The 18,123-nt window shown below is 42.3% G+C and overlaps 1 protein-coding gene and 1 pseudogene across 1 annotated transcript; one reads left to right on the top strand and one right to left on the bottom strand.

The window, feature by feature from the left end:
* Positions 1-8,548: 8,548 nt before the first annotated feature.
* LOC122010521 lies at positions 8,549-11,503 on the bottom strand (annotated as a pseudogene).
* Positions 11,504-12,139: 636 nt separating this feature from the next.
* Positions 12,140-12,688, top strand: LOC122010520 (putative invertase inhibitor). Its single transcript, XM_042567053.1, has one exon. The coding sequence runs from the start codon at positions 12,140-12,142 to the stop codon at positions 12,686-12,688; it is 549 nt and encodes a 182-aa protein (XP_042422987.1).
* The last annotated feature ends 5,435 nt before the right edge of the window (positions 12,689-18,123 follow it).

Below are 18,123 nucleotides of genomic sequence, written 5' to 3'. Positions count from 1 at the left end.
CAGGGCCGCCTAGTAAAACAACTGACTTCGTTTTTTTTTCGGCCGCCCCTAATTTTCTGTATTTTTAAATATTTCAAATGGCACCCTATAAATTTAATTTTTTAATATTTTCTAAATCATGAGCTACTGTTATAAATTATGTGATGTAGGTGTTTAAATAAGTTTATTGTATTTTAAATTTTAACAATTAATTTATCTACAATTGACCTTTTAACTTCTACTACCTATCCATAGTAAAAAAAACGATGATAACTTCCTAAATAGGAGAAATTGTATTTAAAAGGGATTATTCTCTCGGGATTTAATCATTGCTCTCACATGACAATTTACAAGTACTAACTCGATTAAAAGTCGGATATGTTGGTGCAACATCCCTCAGGTCAAGGTTGACCTGGTTGACCAAGCTTGAGTCTTGGTTTGGGTTTCGATGTTTGACAATGCAAGGTTGATTGAAGAAGAGTCAAGTAGGTCAAGGATGACCGGATACTTGACTGGGAAGTCCTAGTGAGTGAAGCTAGGCAGGAGGAAAATCCTGGTGAGTGAAGCCAGGTGAGAGACCTAGTGAGTGAAGCTAGGCAATTGGGAAAGTCCTGGTAAGTGAAGGCAGGTGAAAGACCTAGTGAGTGAAGCTAGGCAATTGGGAAAGTCCTGGTGAGTGAAGCCAGGCAAGAGAAATCCAAATGGGTCAAGGTTGACCAGACATTTGGTGAGAATCCAAGTAGGTCAAAGGGATTGACCAGATACTTGGCACGAGAAAGAAAAGTCCAAGTAGGTCAGAGGGACTGACCGGATACTTGAAGAGAAAAGTCCAAGTGGGTCAAAGGGATTGACCAGACACTTGGTGAGAGAGTCCCAGCTGGTCAAGGGTGACCGGATGCTAGGTCTTATGTACCAACAAGTCATGGTTGACTAGATGTTGGTTTAGGGGCTTTAGACTTGGTTTGGACAAAACCAAGGTTTGGATGATCCGTGGATTGATCCGAAGTTTGGATTGATCGTGGATTGATCCAGAGTTTGGATTGATCCGTGGATCGATCCAGATCTGGATCGATCGGTGGATCGATCAGAAGATCCGGATCGATTCGCCGATCGATCCGGTGAGTCCTCGGAACCCCTCCGGATCGATCCGTGGATCGATCGAGGTCCCAATCGATCGCTGGATAGATTGGGACACCGCCGGCGCGATAAGCGCCGGATCGATCCGTGGATCGATCCGGTGTTTTCCCGTCAGGCTCTCCGGATCGATCCGTGGATCGATCCAAAGCCTCCGATCGATCGGGAGCAATCCAATCGATTGGGATTCGGCCGTTAGCGTCGCTTTAAGCCGTTGGTGTTCATTTCCTTCAGCATTCATTTCAGATCTTCACCAGCTCCTCCACAACTCTTCTCAAGCTCGAGATCGCCAGTTCTTGAAGGTTCTTGGAGACTCTTCTAAGTCAAGAGGCGGATCAAAGCAAGAAGAAGAAACTAGGGTTAGGGTTTGTGCACTCATTGTAAGCTTGTAAGCTTGTATTTCTTTACTACCCTTTCTTCTTCTTGTATTGAGTCTTGTATGGCTTCTCCGCCCTTGGTAGTTACCATAAAGGAGAGTTTCATTAGTGGAGGGTGCGTGCGTTGTGTGGATCCTTGGATTAGTCACCTCCCTTGGAGGTGGATACCAAGTAAAATCCAAGTGTTAGCGTATTTGTATTTATTTCTTTGTATTTCCGCTGTGCATTCTTGAAGAAACAAGCAACGCCGAGCAACGAGCACGCGAAGAGCTATTCACCCTCCCTCTAGCTACTTTTCGGTCCTAACAAGTGATATCAGAGCGAGGCCGCTCTTCACCGGAATCATCGCCGGAAGGGTCAAGCATAACAAGAAGAGCTAGAGGGTGAAGAAGTTGAAGCAAAATTGTCAAAGTCAAAGAAATTCAAAAGCTCAACTTCTACAATGGAATTCCGATATGGGCTCGGATTCGACACGAGGGTGGCTCCACCATACACTTCCATGAGCTTCGATTCTTGGAAATCAAGAATCGAAAATTTTTTTATGATGGAGATAGAGCAATGGTTTGCTCTTATGGAAGGCTTCAAGACTCCAACAAACTCAAAGGGCAAAGTTCTCAAGAGGAGCAAGTGGAGTCAAGAGCAAGTCCAAAGGTGCGAGGCCAATGACAAAGTGACCAAGCTTTTGGTCAATTTATTGCCAAGCACCATCCTTTGCAAAATTGGAGAATTTGAAGATGCAAAGGAATTGTGGAGTAAATTGGCCAAGCTTCATGAAGAGATCCCCTCCACTGTACAAGAGCAAGAAGAATCCAGAGAGGGTGACTCTTTGGAGCAAGACCAAGAGGAGGACTCCAAGGTTGAGAGATGCTCAACCTCCGAAGAAGAAGTCCAAGAAGAAGCTTCATCTTCAAGGGAGTGCAATGAAGAGAACAAGGAGGGAGCATACTCCTTGTTCCATGTACAAGATGATGAAGCCTCCACCTCTAGGATTGAGGGGGAGTTTAGATCAATGAACCCGGAGCAAGAAGAGGCCTCCACATCCGGGTCAAGTGAAGAAGAAGAAGATGGTGCCACCTTCAAAATTCAAGAAATATCAAATGGATGAGCAAGTGTCATCCCTACACAAGAAGGTATGAATGCCTCAATTAAAAATAAAAATCATATAATATGTTTTGAGTGTAGGGAAAGTGGGCACTACAAGAGCAAGTGTCCCAACTTGGCCAAGAAGAAGGGTCAAGTGACACAAAAGGGCAAGGAGAAGCTCAAGGAGACCACCCCCGGGACAAATAAGAGCAAGGAGCACATTGTGTGCTTCTTGTGTCAACAAAAAGGGCATTACCGAAGTCAATGCCCCAAGGGGAAGATGATGGTCAAGGCTCAAGGAGGCACTAGTCAAGGGGGAGCCTCCAAGGTAAAGAAGAAGGTAACATTTATTGAGCCTACCCCTTTACGTTATGGTAAAAAGCATGATAGTTCAAATTTTTATCATTTTAATGCAATTTACCATAAGAATAGAAAGCATGAGGGCATTAAGGAAAAGCATGTGGCCCTACATGCCAAGACTACTCAACCTAAGGTTAGGAAGGTAGATAGACATTTGGGCAAGAACACTAAGGAAAATAGATACAAGCCCAAGAATAAAAATGCTCATGGATCAAATAAAAAATCAAATACTAAGGACTTAGTGAGGGAAAATCAAGTCTTGAGGTCAAGACTTGATAAATTAGAAAAGACCCTAAAAAGATTGGAAAATGTCCTATTAGGGAAAAATGAGCATAACCTAGGTTTAGGGGTACAAAAGTCATCCAATGGCCATAGAGGTTGGGGGTACAAACCCAAAGCTAAAAAGGATGTGCCCAGTTATCATAAGGTTCCATATAGTTATGGAACAAACCCTAGGTCTAGAGGTCAAGTCAAGGATACAAGGGAAGATATCCCTAGAAGTATCTTTGCAACCAAAGTGACTAAGACTTCTAAGAAGTCTAAGAAAGTCACCAACAAGGTCACAAGGGAGGCTATCCCTAGAGTTGACCTAGAAAAGGTGACCAAGGCTTCTAAGAAGCCAAACAAGGTCACTAGGAAGGTATCTAGGGAAGTTATCCCTAGTGAATACCTAGAGTATCCAAGGAGCACCAATAGGTGTTGGGTTCCTAGGAGCATTTTCTCTACCCCATAAATGGGTTAGAGAGTGTCAACTCTAAGTGAAAGGGTAGTTAACCCAATCATGAAGAAATTGACACTCAAGGAGCATTTTCAAGGTTTTTGTTAACCTTTGAAAATAAAATTGAATTATTATTTACTCCTTGAAAGAGTAAAATGTGCCTAATGGTGAAAATTTGATTTTATCTTAAAATGGTATAAATTGAGAAAACCTAGAGAAATACCAAGTTGGGATTTTGGTATTCTCTTAGAAATTTAAGGCAATCCGGGCCTTGATTTATGTGATTATTCTTGAGGAAAAATGGAATATGCCAACATTTGAGGATATGCTTAATTTTTAAGTGGCATAAACAAATCAAGAGAAATAGAAATGTCAATTTAGGTTTTGGCATTTCTTTGAAGCATTTAGGGCAATCTAGGTTTAACGTTTTAAGTTAAAAACAAGTGGGGTTAGCTAAGTGGGTAAGGATACTTAGAAAGATAATTTAGGTATATTTTATTTATGCTAAACCTTGCCATGATTATTTGCCCATCATATGTCATGACATCATGTCTATTTTTGCATTTATGTTTTATTATGAAAAATCCAAAAAAAAAATACCATGTCATGACATTCATACATCAAGTAGTTATAGGATATTTTCTTTTGAAAATTATTTCATCTTGATGTATGCCATAACATAATCATGCATTAAGTTTAAATTCCTTGAAATTAAGGACAAATGGCATTTAACATCACTTATTAACAAGTGATATCCTAGGTGGATGTTTAATATCTTTAAAATGCCTAGATAGATATGCATGATCCCTAGAATAGGGTAAAACCAAAATCTCACATCTCACAAGGACTATAAGGTGACTTGTATGTGTTTAAGTGCACATTAGAAACAAGTGAGATGTTAGGAAGATGAACAAAACTCAAGATGTTGATTTAGTGCATTCTTCTGAGTTTTAGGTTCATCAAAACACATAGTTATGTGTTTTCCCATCATTGGGAAAGCTAATGTACAAGTCATGTGCATTAAGCCCAAGGAACATGGTGGGATATTGGTTTTGAAAATGTTTTTAAAAAATAATTTTGGAAAACCTTGGTGAAGGCTATCTTTTGATAGTAATCACCATTGAATAGTTATACACAAACTTAAAGAAAACACTAAAGTTTTTGCAAGTTCTCAAGTTTGTGTCAATCTTTGAAAATATGATGTATTTTCATAGAAAACTATTTTTCCATGATAAAGTATGCCCTAAATAATGTCTACACGAAATTTCATGATTTTTAGATTTTTGTAGAATTTTCTAGGGGTTTCTGAAGTTGGCTGAATTTGAAATTCAGCAACTATCAGAGCTCCAATCGATCCATGGATCGATTGGAGTGCCTGAATCGATCCGTGGATCGATTCATAAGGCAATTCTCGCTAGCAGAAGCTCGCTGGATCGATCAGCCGATCGATCCACACATCCTGAATCGATCAGTGGATCGATTCAAATAGGTTGAATCGATTGGAACCCAACTCCAATCGATCCAGGATGCTGATTTTGGCTGGGAAGGCCTAATTTCAGCACTCTAAACCTATTTTAGTCTAGGTAACCATTCTAAACCCCTGAAAATACATTTGTATACATAAAAAGGGTGTTTTCATGTGAAAACAAGGATGGATTGGTTAAGGAAGGCTAAGTTGAAGTTTAGGTTGAGGTTTGTTTCAAATTTTGAATATTTGAACCTCAAAACTTCTAAAATTGGGTTTCCTAAAGTTTTGGGGATTCCAAGTCATTATTGGTGCAATGACAGAAGTTACCACCATGTCTTTAGGGGGAGGGACTCTTTAAAGATATGAAAATTATTTTTCATGAACCTTGGAAGGTGGTCAACCTTCCGTTAAGAACATGCTCAAGGTTGAGCGTTTGAACTTTAATGGGGAGTGGATATCCTCATTGTTCAAGTGGCTTCAAGTGGATAATGCTCAAGGATGGGCATTTGCCTACATTGGGGGAGAATGTAGGGTTAAGGTTAATGAAGGGTATGGGACCTTCATTATCGTGTTGGTCACAACGAGTGAAGTTGTGAACAACAATGAGCAACTCTTCAGGGGGAGAGTTTTCAACAATGGGGCATTTGTTGAAGAGTGCCCAAAATTGAGGCATGGGTTGATGTGTGCTCAAAGATGGTTTGATGTGTGCCAATAGGGGGAGAATGAAAGGGAGTAAGTTAGGCTTTCATTACCTAGAGGGAGTTTGCCCTCTTAGGGGGAGAATGAAGGGCTTAACTTATGTATTCATTATCTAGTGGCATGAAGAAGGTTTAGGCTATGGGATTAGCCTAACTTACATGTGGTATTGTAAGTGATAGTGTTGGTATTGTCAAACATCAAAAAGGGGGAGATTGTTGGTGCAACATCCCTCAGGTCAAGGTTGACCTGGTTGACCAAGCTTGAGTCTTGGTTTGGGTTTCGATGTTTGACAATGCAAGGTTGATTGAAGAAGAGTCAAGTAGGTCGAGGATGACCGGATACTTAGCGAGGAAGTAGTGAGTGAAGCTAGGCGGGAGGAAAATTCGGTGAGTGAAGCCGGTGAGAGACCTAGTGAGTGAAGCTAGGCAATTGGGAAAGTCCCGGTGAGTGAAGCCGGTGAAAGACCTAGTGGTGAAGCTAGGCAATTGGGAAAGTCCCGGTGAGTGAAGTCGGGCAAGAGAAATCCAAATGGGTCAAGGTTGACGACATTTGGTGAGTCCAAGTAGGTCGAAGGATTGACTGGGATACTGCACGAGAAAGAAAAGTCCAAGTAGATCGAGGGTTGATCATTTGGAGAAGAAAAGTCCAAGTGGGTCAAGGGATCGACGGACACTTGGTGAGAGAGTCCTAGCCGGTCGAGGGTGACCGGATGCTAGGTCTTATGTACCAACAAGTCATGGTTGACTAGATGTTGGTTTAGGGGCTTTAGACTTGGTTTTGAACAAAAACCAAGGTTTGGATTGATCCGTGGATTGATCCAAAGGTTTGGATGATCCGTGGATTGATCCAGCGAGTTTGGATTGATCCGTGGATTGATCCGGAGGTTTGGATTGATCCGTGGATCGATCCAGGATCTGGATCGATCGGTGGATCGATCTGGAAGATCCGGATCGATCCGCCGATCGATCCGGTGAGTCCTCGCGCAGCCTGGATCGATCCGTGGGTCGATCAGAGGTCCCAATCGATCGATGGATCGATTGGGACGCTGCTTCGCGCGATAAGCGTGGATCGATCCGTGGATCGATCCGAGTCTTCCAGAGGCGCTCCGGATCGATCCGTGGATCGATCCAAGCCTCCCGATCGATCGAGCAATCGATCGATTGGGATTCGACCGTTGGCGTCGTTTATAGCTGTTGGCGTGCGATTCCTTCAGCAACTCTTCACAGATTCATTTCAGATCTTCACCAGCTCCTCCACAACTCTTCTCAAGCTCGAGATCGCCAGTTCTTGAAGGTTCTTGGAGACTCTTCTAAGTCAAGAGGCGGATCAATGCAAGAAGAAGAAACTAGGGTTAGGGTTTGTACACTCATTGTAAGCTTGTAAGCTTGTATTTCTTTACTACCCTTTCTTCTTCTTGTATTGAGTCTTGTAGGGCTTCTCCGCCCTTGGTAGTTACCATAAAGGAGAGTTTCATTAGTGGAGGGTGCGTGCGTTGTGTGGATCCTTGGATTAGTCACCTCCCTTGGAGGTGGATACCAAGTAAAATCCAAGTGTTAGCGTATTTGTATTTGTTTCTTTGTATTTCCGCTGTGCATCCTTGAAGAAACAAGCAACGCCGAGCAACGAGCACGCGAAGAGCTATTCACCCCCCCTCTAGCTACTTTTCGGTCCTAACAGGGTAAAGTAGAGAAAAATCTTTACTCACAATCGTAATTTTATATGGAGTCTCCAATCATAAAAAAAATTATTTTCACTCCCTATATATAAAGTATTATTTATTTCAACTCCTTCATGTAAATATTGTTATCTAAATTACCCCTCAGATTTTTTAAATATAAAAAGTCTTAAAACGAATATAATTCCAGTTAAATTCAGCACTTTACACTAGAATACAGTACTTTATATTAGAATCAACTATAATTTCTATCAAAATTAATATTCATATTTTTTTTTTATATAAATAGTTTAAAAATAAGTATAATTCCTATTAAATTCAACACATTAAACTAGAATTGAGTATATTTTCTATTAAATTGAGTCCGACTTTTTTCATGCTTAATATAATTCCTCATAAATTCAGTATCATTTACCATTTAAAGAAAATTTAATATATTTTTTATCCAATTGAGTATCATTTAAAAAAAATCTAGTATATTTTCCATCCAATTGAGGTAAAAAAAGAATGTATACTGAATTTAAGAAGAATTATACTAATTTTTAAACTTTTTATACCTAAAAGTATCATGGGCAATTAGGTAAATATGGTTGACTAGAGAATGGAAATAAAGATTTTTATGGATGGGGACTGCATGAAAAGATTTGTTTAATAATAGGGGCTGCATGTAAATTTTCTCAAAGTCGGGTAAAGCAGAGAAAAATTCCTAATCACAATCACAACTTTACATGCAGTCCCAACAAAATAAAAATAAAATATTAAAAATAATTTACTTAATATTTAGGTTGAATGGTAGGATTTAAAAAATTCTCATATACAACTACTTAGGGGGTGTTTGGTTGATATATTTGAAAATGAGAAAATAGAATGATACTAAAAGATAGTGTTTGAAGTGTAAATTTAAAAATAATAATTTAAAAATAATTTACAGATTTATAAAAATCAATCAAACTTATATAACTAGATAGATAGATTTTATTCTCAATTCACCAAATTATCAAACTCGTTATTTTAACCATCTATCCAAAAGCCACCTTAATTAGTTAATCGGATAAAAAAATCACCCGTACCATCAGCCTCGTAGGATCGGATATGGGAAATATAGATTGACATGACATGCCTACCATATGCGCGAAAACTGAAACAATATTGATTGCAGAGGGCTATGGAGTGGAATTGCATGATCCTGCGATCAAGGCATCAAGGGAAGGTGATGGAGCCGCCAATCTCCTGTGCTCCTGAAGGAGACTTAAGAGTCACCCACAGAAGTGAAATCGTGATGGCTACAAGACCCGACCAAACGAAGACGACGGTGGGCGTCTTCCCTCTCCTCCCCATCAGCCCCTTGGCAAACGGATGCAGATGAATCATCACCCAAAAGCTAAAGAACAAACCGCCCAAGAACTCGCTCCACTCAGACGAGGAGCTTTGGATAGTTCGGCTGACGCCGATTGCGACGGCGATCAGGTTCAGCGCCATGATGGTGATCGGAGGAACCATCAGCCACGTCCACCGCACCGCGTACAGATGGGCAAACTCCTCGTCGTCGGCGGAGGCGGACGACTTCTTGGCAGTCGGCGAGGGCTCGATCCCGGTGAGGACCCTCAGCGGTCCCTGGAGCAGCGCTCCGAGGTGAGCACTTGTTCCCCCGATCACCCGCATCTGCTCATTGCGCCACCAGTCCACGAATTGCGTGTCCGACCACTTGATCTCGAGCAGGGTGAGGATGCAGAGCGTGACGGTGAGGACGAGGACGTAGGCGAGGAAGGTCGCGGAAATAGATTGCACGATGAACTTCCCCGACAAGAGGCAGAACGCTGGGAGGAAGCAGTAAACCGTGAGGAAGACAGAGGTGAAGGGGTTTGCTGAGTGGTTGAGGTAGGCGAGCCGCTGCAGGGCCCTCATATTGGGGGAGACGAGCAGAGGGTTCCGGTGGGAGAAGAACATCTCCACGGAGCCCGTCGCTCGCCGGAGTATCTGGTTCAGCCGGTCTGCGAGATTGATGGGTGCCGCGGCACTGCGGAAGAAGTCGCGCTCGGTGGGCGCGCAGTAAACGGAGCGCCAACCCTGGTTGTGCATGCGGTAGCCGGTGGCGACGTCCTCCTTTGCGGAGCCGTAAATCCACCCGACGTGCTCGCCCCACTGTGTCTTGTCCTCGTAGCTACAACTGATCACACTCAACGCCTCGGCAACCGACGGCAGAGTAACGGGGCCACGAGGGTCTGCGACGGTCTCCTGCGGCCGGTCGTACACAGGTCGGGTTTGGAACTCGGCAACAGGGATGGAGTCGATTAACGACGTCGAGTTCCCAAATCTCTTGGAATATGTGGAGGGGATCTTTTGATCACTCGGCCCATCATCGGAGGCGTTGAGTTGCTGCGTGCGCTGCAGCGACGCCTCCGGTGGGTCGAAGCCATAGACCGCCATGCGCCGGAAAAGGCAGCGTGAGCCCAAATTGAAAGGGCCTTGGATGCCGTCGAGCGCTCGCATGTTGGCATCGAACAAGGCATTGTTGTGGTTGGCGTAGAGGTCGGAGGGATCGACGCCGTCGAGTCGCAGCGGGTATTGGACGAAGCAGACGCGCTCACTGCCGTCCAACATGTAGCAAATGCCCTCTCGGAAGGCACGAGAGTGGTGGACGTAGTTGTCGTAGTCCAGGTTGAGGAGGAAAGGGCCGTTGGAGATAATAGCGGAGGCGCGCGCCAGAGCATTCAAGGCACCGGCTTTCTTGTGGTCTTCGAATCCAGGGCGCTTCTCACGGGCAATGTAAACCAGCAACGGTAGTCTCATATTGACTCCGGTGAGGTCCATGGATGACACCGACCTACCGTCTTCCTTGTTTCCCGTCAGTATAGTAGACTCATTGCTCGGAGAGTTGAGCATCACTTGAACGACCGGTGGATGGTCGTCGTAGCGATGGCCAGGCAACGGGTTGATCCAAGTCGCCGGCCAATGGCAGCCATCAGCCATCCACGTCGCCGGTGGAGGAGCCTAGGGCAACACCTTTCTCTCTTCAAGAGCATTATACGCATAGGATCGCCTGCGGACGGCTTCTCGCAGAGCATTTATGCGGACCTTGAACTCATCGTACTCCCTCTTCATCTTCCTCCTGTCCTTGACGAAGTCAGGGCGGATCTTGTTCCAGTAAGGATCTTTCTTCAGGTTGAAGTAGCTCTCGGGGCCTCGCGGCTCGACGTCGTGTTTCCGGCAGAAAGGCACCCACAAGGCAGCGAAGCTACTGACCTCCGCCATGGCCTCGAACGTCTGGAGAGAACCGGCGTCATCGGAAATATAGCAAGTCAGCTTCTCAACAGGGTAGTCAGCGGCGAGGACGGAAAGCGCGGTGTTCGCCGTGACCAGAGGAGATTCTTTGTCGGGGTCGGCAGCCGTGATGAAGACGTCGATGGCCGGCAGCTCTGAGTTTGGAGTCTGAGTAAATGGAGCTTCGAACTCGTCTTGAAGGACCCCGAGCTCGGCGACGCGTTTCACCGGGTTAAGCTTGGGGAGCTGCTCCAGAAGCCATGAGCAGCTGAACCAGATCTCGCAGACGACGGAGATTCCCCATAGCCACATCGCGTCTTCGTTCCTGTTCTTGATTCTCCATGCATGATAAAGCCCCAAAACAATTATCCGGAACAAGATCAAGAGCCTGGGCAAGTGCAAATTTGAGAAGGCATCAAAACCAATGGACTTGATCGATCAAAAATCTGTACGTGATTACCTGTACGGAGCAAGGATTGCAGCAGGAACGTTGATTTTGCGAGACATAAGCCTGTTCTGTTTGCCTAAATTGTTTCTTCTCGTCTCTTCTGTTTCTAGTAGAGAAAGAGCTCCGGCCCGGTTGACGACTGCCTTCAATTCGCCTTCTCCAGCAGCTTAAACATCTCCCTGCATCTCGGACAGAGTACGTCCTGTCCAGGAGCGACTTCACCGGAAACGGAGCACTCGGCGCAACTCTCTTCAGAGATGTAATCTTTGCTTGTTTGCCGGTGAAGTTGACCGGAGGACATGATTCTCCAACAAAGTCTGCTGTGAAAATAGTCCTTCGAAATCATTTATACAAATTCCATTTTATGGACCGTGTTTAAAATAATATCTTATAAAATTAAAAATAAAATAAAATATCTTCTAATTAATTTTTTTAAAAAAATAAAATTAAATTCACTGGCATCTAGCGCGGTTTAGTCATCGCGGCCGGGCGGCCGTCCGTCGGCTCTCCACAAAAGGTCGGTTGGCTGTGCGACCCACCCGGAATGAACAAATGATAATCGACCGAGTTTCCTCCAATTGGCTCGTTTATCACAGTACTTACTGGGTATTAAATAATATAGGGATAAAACTTACGTCAAGTGCCTTGTTAAAGATTTAATTAGAGAGTGAGTAGTTTTTATTTTATACAATTCGTATCCCAAATTGTTGCACGGTTTCAATTTGCTTGGCCATCCAAATCTGTTCCACGTGCATGCAGCTGCGGTTCCGAAGACCCGAAATTGACGGCGACGAGAGGATCCTCCGTCACTCAACGCGAAACTCATCGAGGGGTCGATCTCATCTCGCCCTATAAATTGGAGGAGGCCCTCCATCTCCCTCATCATCCATTGATCGATCACACGCTCTCGTATTCAGTTAACTACGTACTCGCCAACATGCGGTGCTTTCTCTTCTTCCTCTCCCTCGCCCTCTTCCTCTCCATGCACTGCGTATCCACCACCAGCCATCCGCCGACCTGCGCCAGCCCCACCAACGTCAAGGACGCCTGCAAGCTCGTCGCCGACAAGCACCCCGCCGTCGGCTACGACTTCTGCGTCAAATCCCTCAAGAAGTCGAGCTCCGGCGACCTCCACGACCTCGCCTTGGTCGCCACGCGGACCGCCATCGCCCACGCCACCAGCGCCGAGGCCGAGATCGAGGAGCTCATGGAGCTGGAAGTCGACTCCGCCGACAAGAACAGCTTCGACAAATGCCTGGACGCGTACGCCGACGACGTCGACCACTTGCGCAACGCGGTGGACAACATCGCCGCCCGCGTGTACAAGAAGGCGGTGCAGCAGCTCGGGGCCGCCAAGTCCGCCGCGAAGAAGTGCGAGGCCACGTTCGCCGGTGGCGACAACAAGGGAGAGGTGCCGGGGGCTGCGGGCAGTGACTGCGCCAAATTAGCGAGCATCGCTCAGGCCATCGTCGCGTCGTTGGAGTGAGGAATAGCCCTGTTTTTTTATTCCTGATCTCTCTGCTTCAATTTGGCCTTTCATTTGTTTTCGTGCTTCGTTTTGATCCATTTCATTTAGCAAACATAAGGATCTCTTGTTGTTCTTAGGCTAGGAAGCATTTCCAATTAATCCGTAAATAATAAAGCCATGTAAACTCTTCCCTTCAGGTGTTTCCAAAGATTTGAAATAATGCACCAGGAAATAAATGTTCGAGTATTTGGGCTTCAACATTAATGATACGTCGATCTTTGTGAGCGATTGATACATTCAAGGTTTTCTTTCTAGGGCCGGAAATGAATTGAAGTGTATGAATTTGGTATTCAATTTGATAAGATCTTATTTTTATTAGTTCAGTACATATAAAATTAATTAAATAAATAAATTTAAATAACTCATTAGGGAAGAGTTTCAAAAGGTTAGTTCATTTTAGATGGAGCTCGACTATTTATTTACTTTATCAACTAAATTTAAACACCATAAAATTTGACTCTACTATTTAATTATAAGCAGGAATTTTCTAGTATTTTTTTAAGGCAACTAACAACATTGAAAGGTCTATTGAAATGAATGTGACATGACGTAAAGTATGACGTTAGCATCAACCGGCCAACGGGGTTTGAACCTCTAAGTTATTTTTTAATGCCTCCCAACGTACGTGGAGTTTGAATCACTGATAGATGTTATATCCAGATTCATTTATACTTTTCAAATTTATTTGATGGCCGATTATAATCGAGTCATCCATCTCTTGAACTAATTGGACTGAAGACCTAAATACCTAGATAAAAAAAAAACATTAACATCAACGGAATTAAAGGAAAAGAAAATTACCAAATAAGAAACTGTACTTTAAATGATATATATCGATCTAGTCTCCTTGGGAGTGTTGGATTGTGTGAGCATCTTAAAAGTATAAAAGAACTTTACTCTTGGTCCCGCATTGTCAATTGAGAGAAAAATATAAACCGGACATTTATATGATTGTCTTACGGTAATTTATCAAAAGACGTACTATAGTTAATGTATTTACTAAAAAGTACATCACGGTTTTATATTTACCAAAAGGCGGAGTTTACCAAAATTAATTCCTAGATTACCCCTCTGGCTAATCTGGCAACCGCCTTTTTCAAACACATTTTTCCAAGCATCCAAACCGAAAGTAGAATAAAAAAATAATTTGTGGTTCGGATACATGTCTTCTCATAGTCTCTCTCCTTTCATCCCCCTGTGTGGTGTTATAAACTTGAAAGAAAAAAAAAAATATGAACCCTGCGCTTGCCATTACTGCTCGTGGTGGTTGGCGATTGCAATAGACCAGTTAGGTTTATGGCATAATTGCGTAAGAGTTACTAGAGGAGACCAAGGACAAATTAAGTTAAGAAGGTCAGCCGAGAAGGACAAACATCTTGCAAGAGGGAAATTAGTAGAAGCACATATTTAAAGATTTAGACATGTATGTATGGATTTTTTTACTGTAAAATAGGGTAGTGAAGGTAAATAAAAAGTACACCATTTGTGTGTGAAGGGTGGCAGCAAAAAGTGGTTTTATGGTTAATTTTGGTTGTGTGGGGAATAATATTCAATAACACCTGAATTATGATGTAATAGAAGACTTAATCGATTTAATTCATGTTAGTTTTTGACGTAGATAGTTAAGTTTGGCTAAAAATTATTTATTTATGGTTTAGGGTTTAGTCAGTGGTGGTCCTAGTTTACAAGAAGTATCTGCTTCAAAAGTGGCCTGATATCTATGATATCAGGCTCACCTTGGGCCTGATATCGATAATGTGTTATGTGGTTAAAACTTTGCTTTTACATCATACCCTTCCTAGTTTGAGCAAAATTACAATTTAATTACAGAAAAAGATTATGTAGTTGCAAATTTACTAAAATAGTTTGTAATTTATTTATCACGGATGATCATATAACTGACGAAATTCTATCTGAGATATGGAATACTCTTGATGCAACTTCTAGCATTGGACATGCAGATAATGTAGGAGAAGTATCCAGAACAAATATTCCATCATCTTCACAGTATAGTTGTGTGCATAACACAAATAGAAATACAAGCAGTAATTTCACATTTGATCTAAATGAAGAAGCTAGTATTCAAGAAGATGAGGTTCTGAACCCGTGTGCAACACTTGTTGATTACTATGAGCCTAGTTGGAGTGAGGAGGAAGGGTATTATAACCGAAATGGAGAGGAAATGCAATGCAATACAGATGTACAAGAATTCTTTGCTGATGATATGCAGATTGAACAATATGAAATATCTCAAGAGCAGTATAGTGACTTAGAGGAGGAGTTCCCAATAGTTGATGATCCATATATTCTAAATTCTCAATTGCTCCAAAGGCCAATTGAAGAGGCAACAGATCAGCATGAATTTTTTGTAGGACAGATATTTCAGTCTCGACAAGAGTTCAAGAATCAACTTGTGAAGCATGCCATGGTTAAACATATGAGATATAACCCAGTTGACACTAGGAAAAATAAAGTAAAAGCTGTCTGCTTCAATCAACCGTGTAAGTGGAGAGTAGTTGCCAGGGGGGATGTCGAGTTCATTGTTACGAAATATATAAAGGAACACCAATGTGGCACCATTAGGGAAAGTGCTGATCATCAAGCATGCTCTTCATCCTTTGTAGCTTCTTTTGTTGAAGAGCAATTTCTTGCTAATGAACAATACAAGCCAAGTATGATTATAGCAGATATAAAAGCCAGGTTCGGAGTGACCATATCCTACAGAAAAGCTTACATAGCTCGAGAGAAAGCGATGAAGAAAATTGTTGGAGATTATGATCAAGCATATAGAGACCTTCCACTATATCTGTGTGAGTTAAGAGTAAGGGATCCTGAAACCTATGTTGCACTACACAGGAATGGGGATAATCAGTTCCAACGATGTTTTTGGGGTTTTGGAGCTTGTAGGAGAGTATTCAGGTCTTATCTGCGTAAATTAATTGGAATTGATGCCACACACCTAAGAGGCAAATATCCGAGTGTGTTGTTGATGGCTACATCAATAGATGCTAATGACAATATCCTCCCAGTAGCCTTTGGAATCGCTGAAGTTGAATGTGGGTCTGCATGGGAGTGGTTTCTGGATCATACGAAGAGATTCTTTAATGTTGATCCAGAGTCAATGAGTATAGTATCAGATAGACATCGTGGCATTATAGCAGCAGTTAGGAAAGTCTACCCTACTGCCCATCATGCTTTTTGTTGCCACCACATGTCTTGCAATATGGTAACAGATACTGGCAGTAGGTCAGGTTTAGGGTTGTTTTGGGCAGTTGCTCGAGCAAACACAACACTACAATATGATCTCATAATGCAGTCCATGCTTGAAAAACATCCAAATGCTCATAAGTGGCTTCAGAACATTGACCCTAAAAGATGGGCTAATGCACACTTTAGTGGGAGAAGGTACACAATGCTAACCACCAATTGTGTAGAGAGTTTAAATGCTTTGTTCAAGGAGACGCGTGAACTTCCGATAAACAGGTTAATTGATAATACCAGAAGAAAGGTAGCTCAATGGTTCTGTAACCGTAAGGAGGAAGCGTCGAAATGGTATGTAGCATTGACACCTCATGCTACCAAAGAAATGCAATCAAGGAGGGAGAAAGCTAGACGATATAAAGTCCACCCCTACTCTCAATCCGAAATGGAAGTAGAGACATGGGGTGCTTCATACATTGTTGATTTGGAGAGGAAATATTTTAACTGTGGGGAGTTTCGAATTTCAGGATTGCCTTGCTCACATGCAAATGCCGTCATAATTCACCGGAACATGGATACACTCCCATATTGTGAGCATTACTTTCATTCACATAATTGGAAAACGATATACATTGATCGTATTTACCCCTGTCGAAGCAAAGAATTTTGGCCTAGGGGTGTCAACAACATTATAGTGCTATGTCCCCGTAGCCTTGTGCAGCCTGGTAGGCGAAAGAAGGCAAGGATCGAGTCAAAACATAATGGAAAGGTAAAAATCAAATGCAGCAGGTGCAAACAACTGGGCCATAATCGGAGGACTTGTAGAATGCCGCCAGCCCCTGGATCTTGACTGAATTGTAAATTGGAGGAGTTGAGGCATATGTTTTGTATGAAGTACATAAATAGGTTTGTAAGACAAACAGTTGTTAAAAGTGATGTTTCTGTTATATACGTTTATGGAGTATTTAGTTTGTGTTACAGTTTTATGGTAGGTATGAGAAGTGTAAACCATCACCTGCAAGGCAGAAATAATACTTCACACCATATCTCCATTGTGTCAAATAAAAATGCGATACATTTCAATTCAACAGGAAGGGGTTCGTAATTTCAAAGTCACATTAATATGTAGTGAAATATAGATGTGTTAAAACATGCACAAAGGGAGTGTAGTAATCCTTGCAAAATAAGATAGGACAACAGTTCTAGGTAATTGAAATGGGGTATAAATATGTTTTGACACCAGATATACCATCTTCCCAGGTAGACTTTCACAGGGAACTTGATTTCATGTAGATCCAAATAGGGGAAGGCCATCAATGGGTTTAGGTCAAAACCCACTGATGGACCTTGACACCTCTGATTGGAACCATTTCAGCTATAGTGGTATTCTGGAGTTGCAAGGACTCCAAATCTGTTGGCAAATCATTATTTATATATCTATAGGTGCTGGGAAAAAACAATATAAAATCAGGCTTCGTTAGGCCTGATATGCTTGGATATCAGGCCCAACGTGGGCCTGATATGACTATCATTTAATAAAGCATTATTCTATCTCCCCCTAATATAAACTCCAAGCATTCTTACAGGGGCCTGATCAAAATAATAAAATTGCATGCCTTTTTTAAGTAACTCTTTCACCCTCTCCTTCAATTGCATGTTCTCCATTGTTAGCTCTTTATTTATGTTTGCTTGAATAATGCAATTACAACAATCCTTATTAATCTGCCTTCCTCCTACACTGACTTCAATTTGTGATGCCTCCATTGCATGTGGACTGTCATCAACGCCAGCAAGGTTCTCAACCAATGATCTTTCATCTTGGTTAGAGATTAGGTCAATCACAACCTGTAAGAATATTAAACCACATGTTAAAACCATACTTTTTAACCAAACTATAGTCAAAGTATTCTAAATTTACCTCTTCAGATGAAACTTGGTTAATCATTTCTCTCACCTTACTAATATGTGAAGGAATATTCCTCCACTTATTTATTCTGGCTCCTTTTATTTTGTATGGTTTTTGGATTGGAACATGCTCCAAAAACCATGCCTGATTCACCATGACAAGGGTTAACTATTTTATAATTGTTCGCAAAATATTAAAAATTTTCACACAAATTAAACACTTACTGCCAAAAGATCAGCAAATCCCTTTAGGTAAGGGAGGTTGGTGTTGTTAGGATGTATACTAA

The sequence above is a fragment of the Zingiber officinale genome, chromosome 8A, assembly GCF_018446385.1.
Source record: "Zingiber officinale cultivar Zhangliang chromosome 8A, Zo_v1.1, whole genome shotgun sequence".
Lineage (NCBI taxonomy): Eukaryota > Viridiplantae > Streptophyta > Magnoliopsida > Zingiberales > Zingiberaceae > Zingiber > Zingiber officinale.
Note: the sequence above shows the minus strand (reverse complement) of the source record. Positions and strands in the feature narration are given on the sequence as shown.

Bases quoted from the DNA above. Each gene is read 5' to 3' on its own strand.
- LOC122010520 (XM_042567053.1), top strand. From the start codon at position 12,140: ATGCGGTGCTTTCTCTTCTTCCTCTCCCTCGCCCTCTTCCTCTCCATG.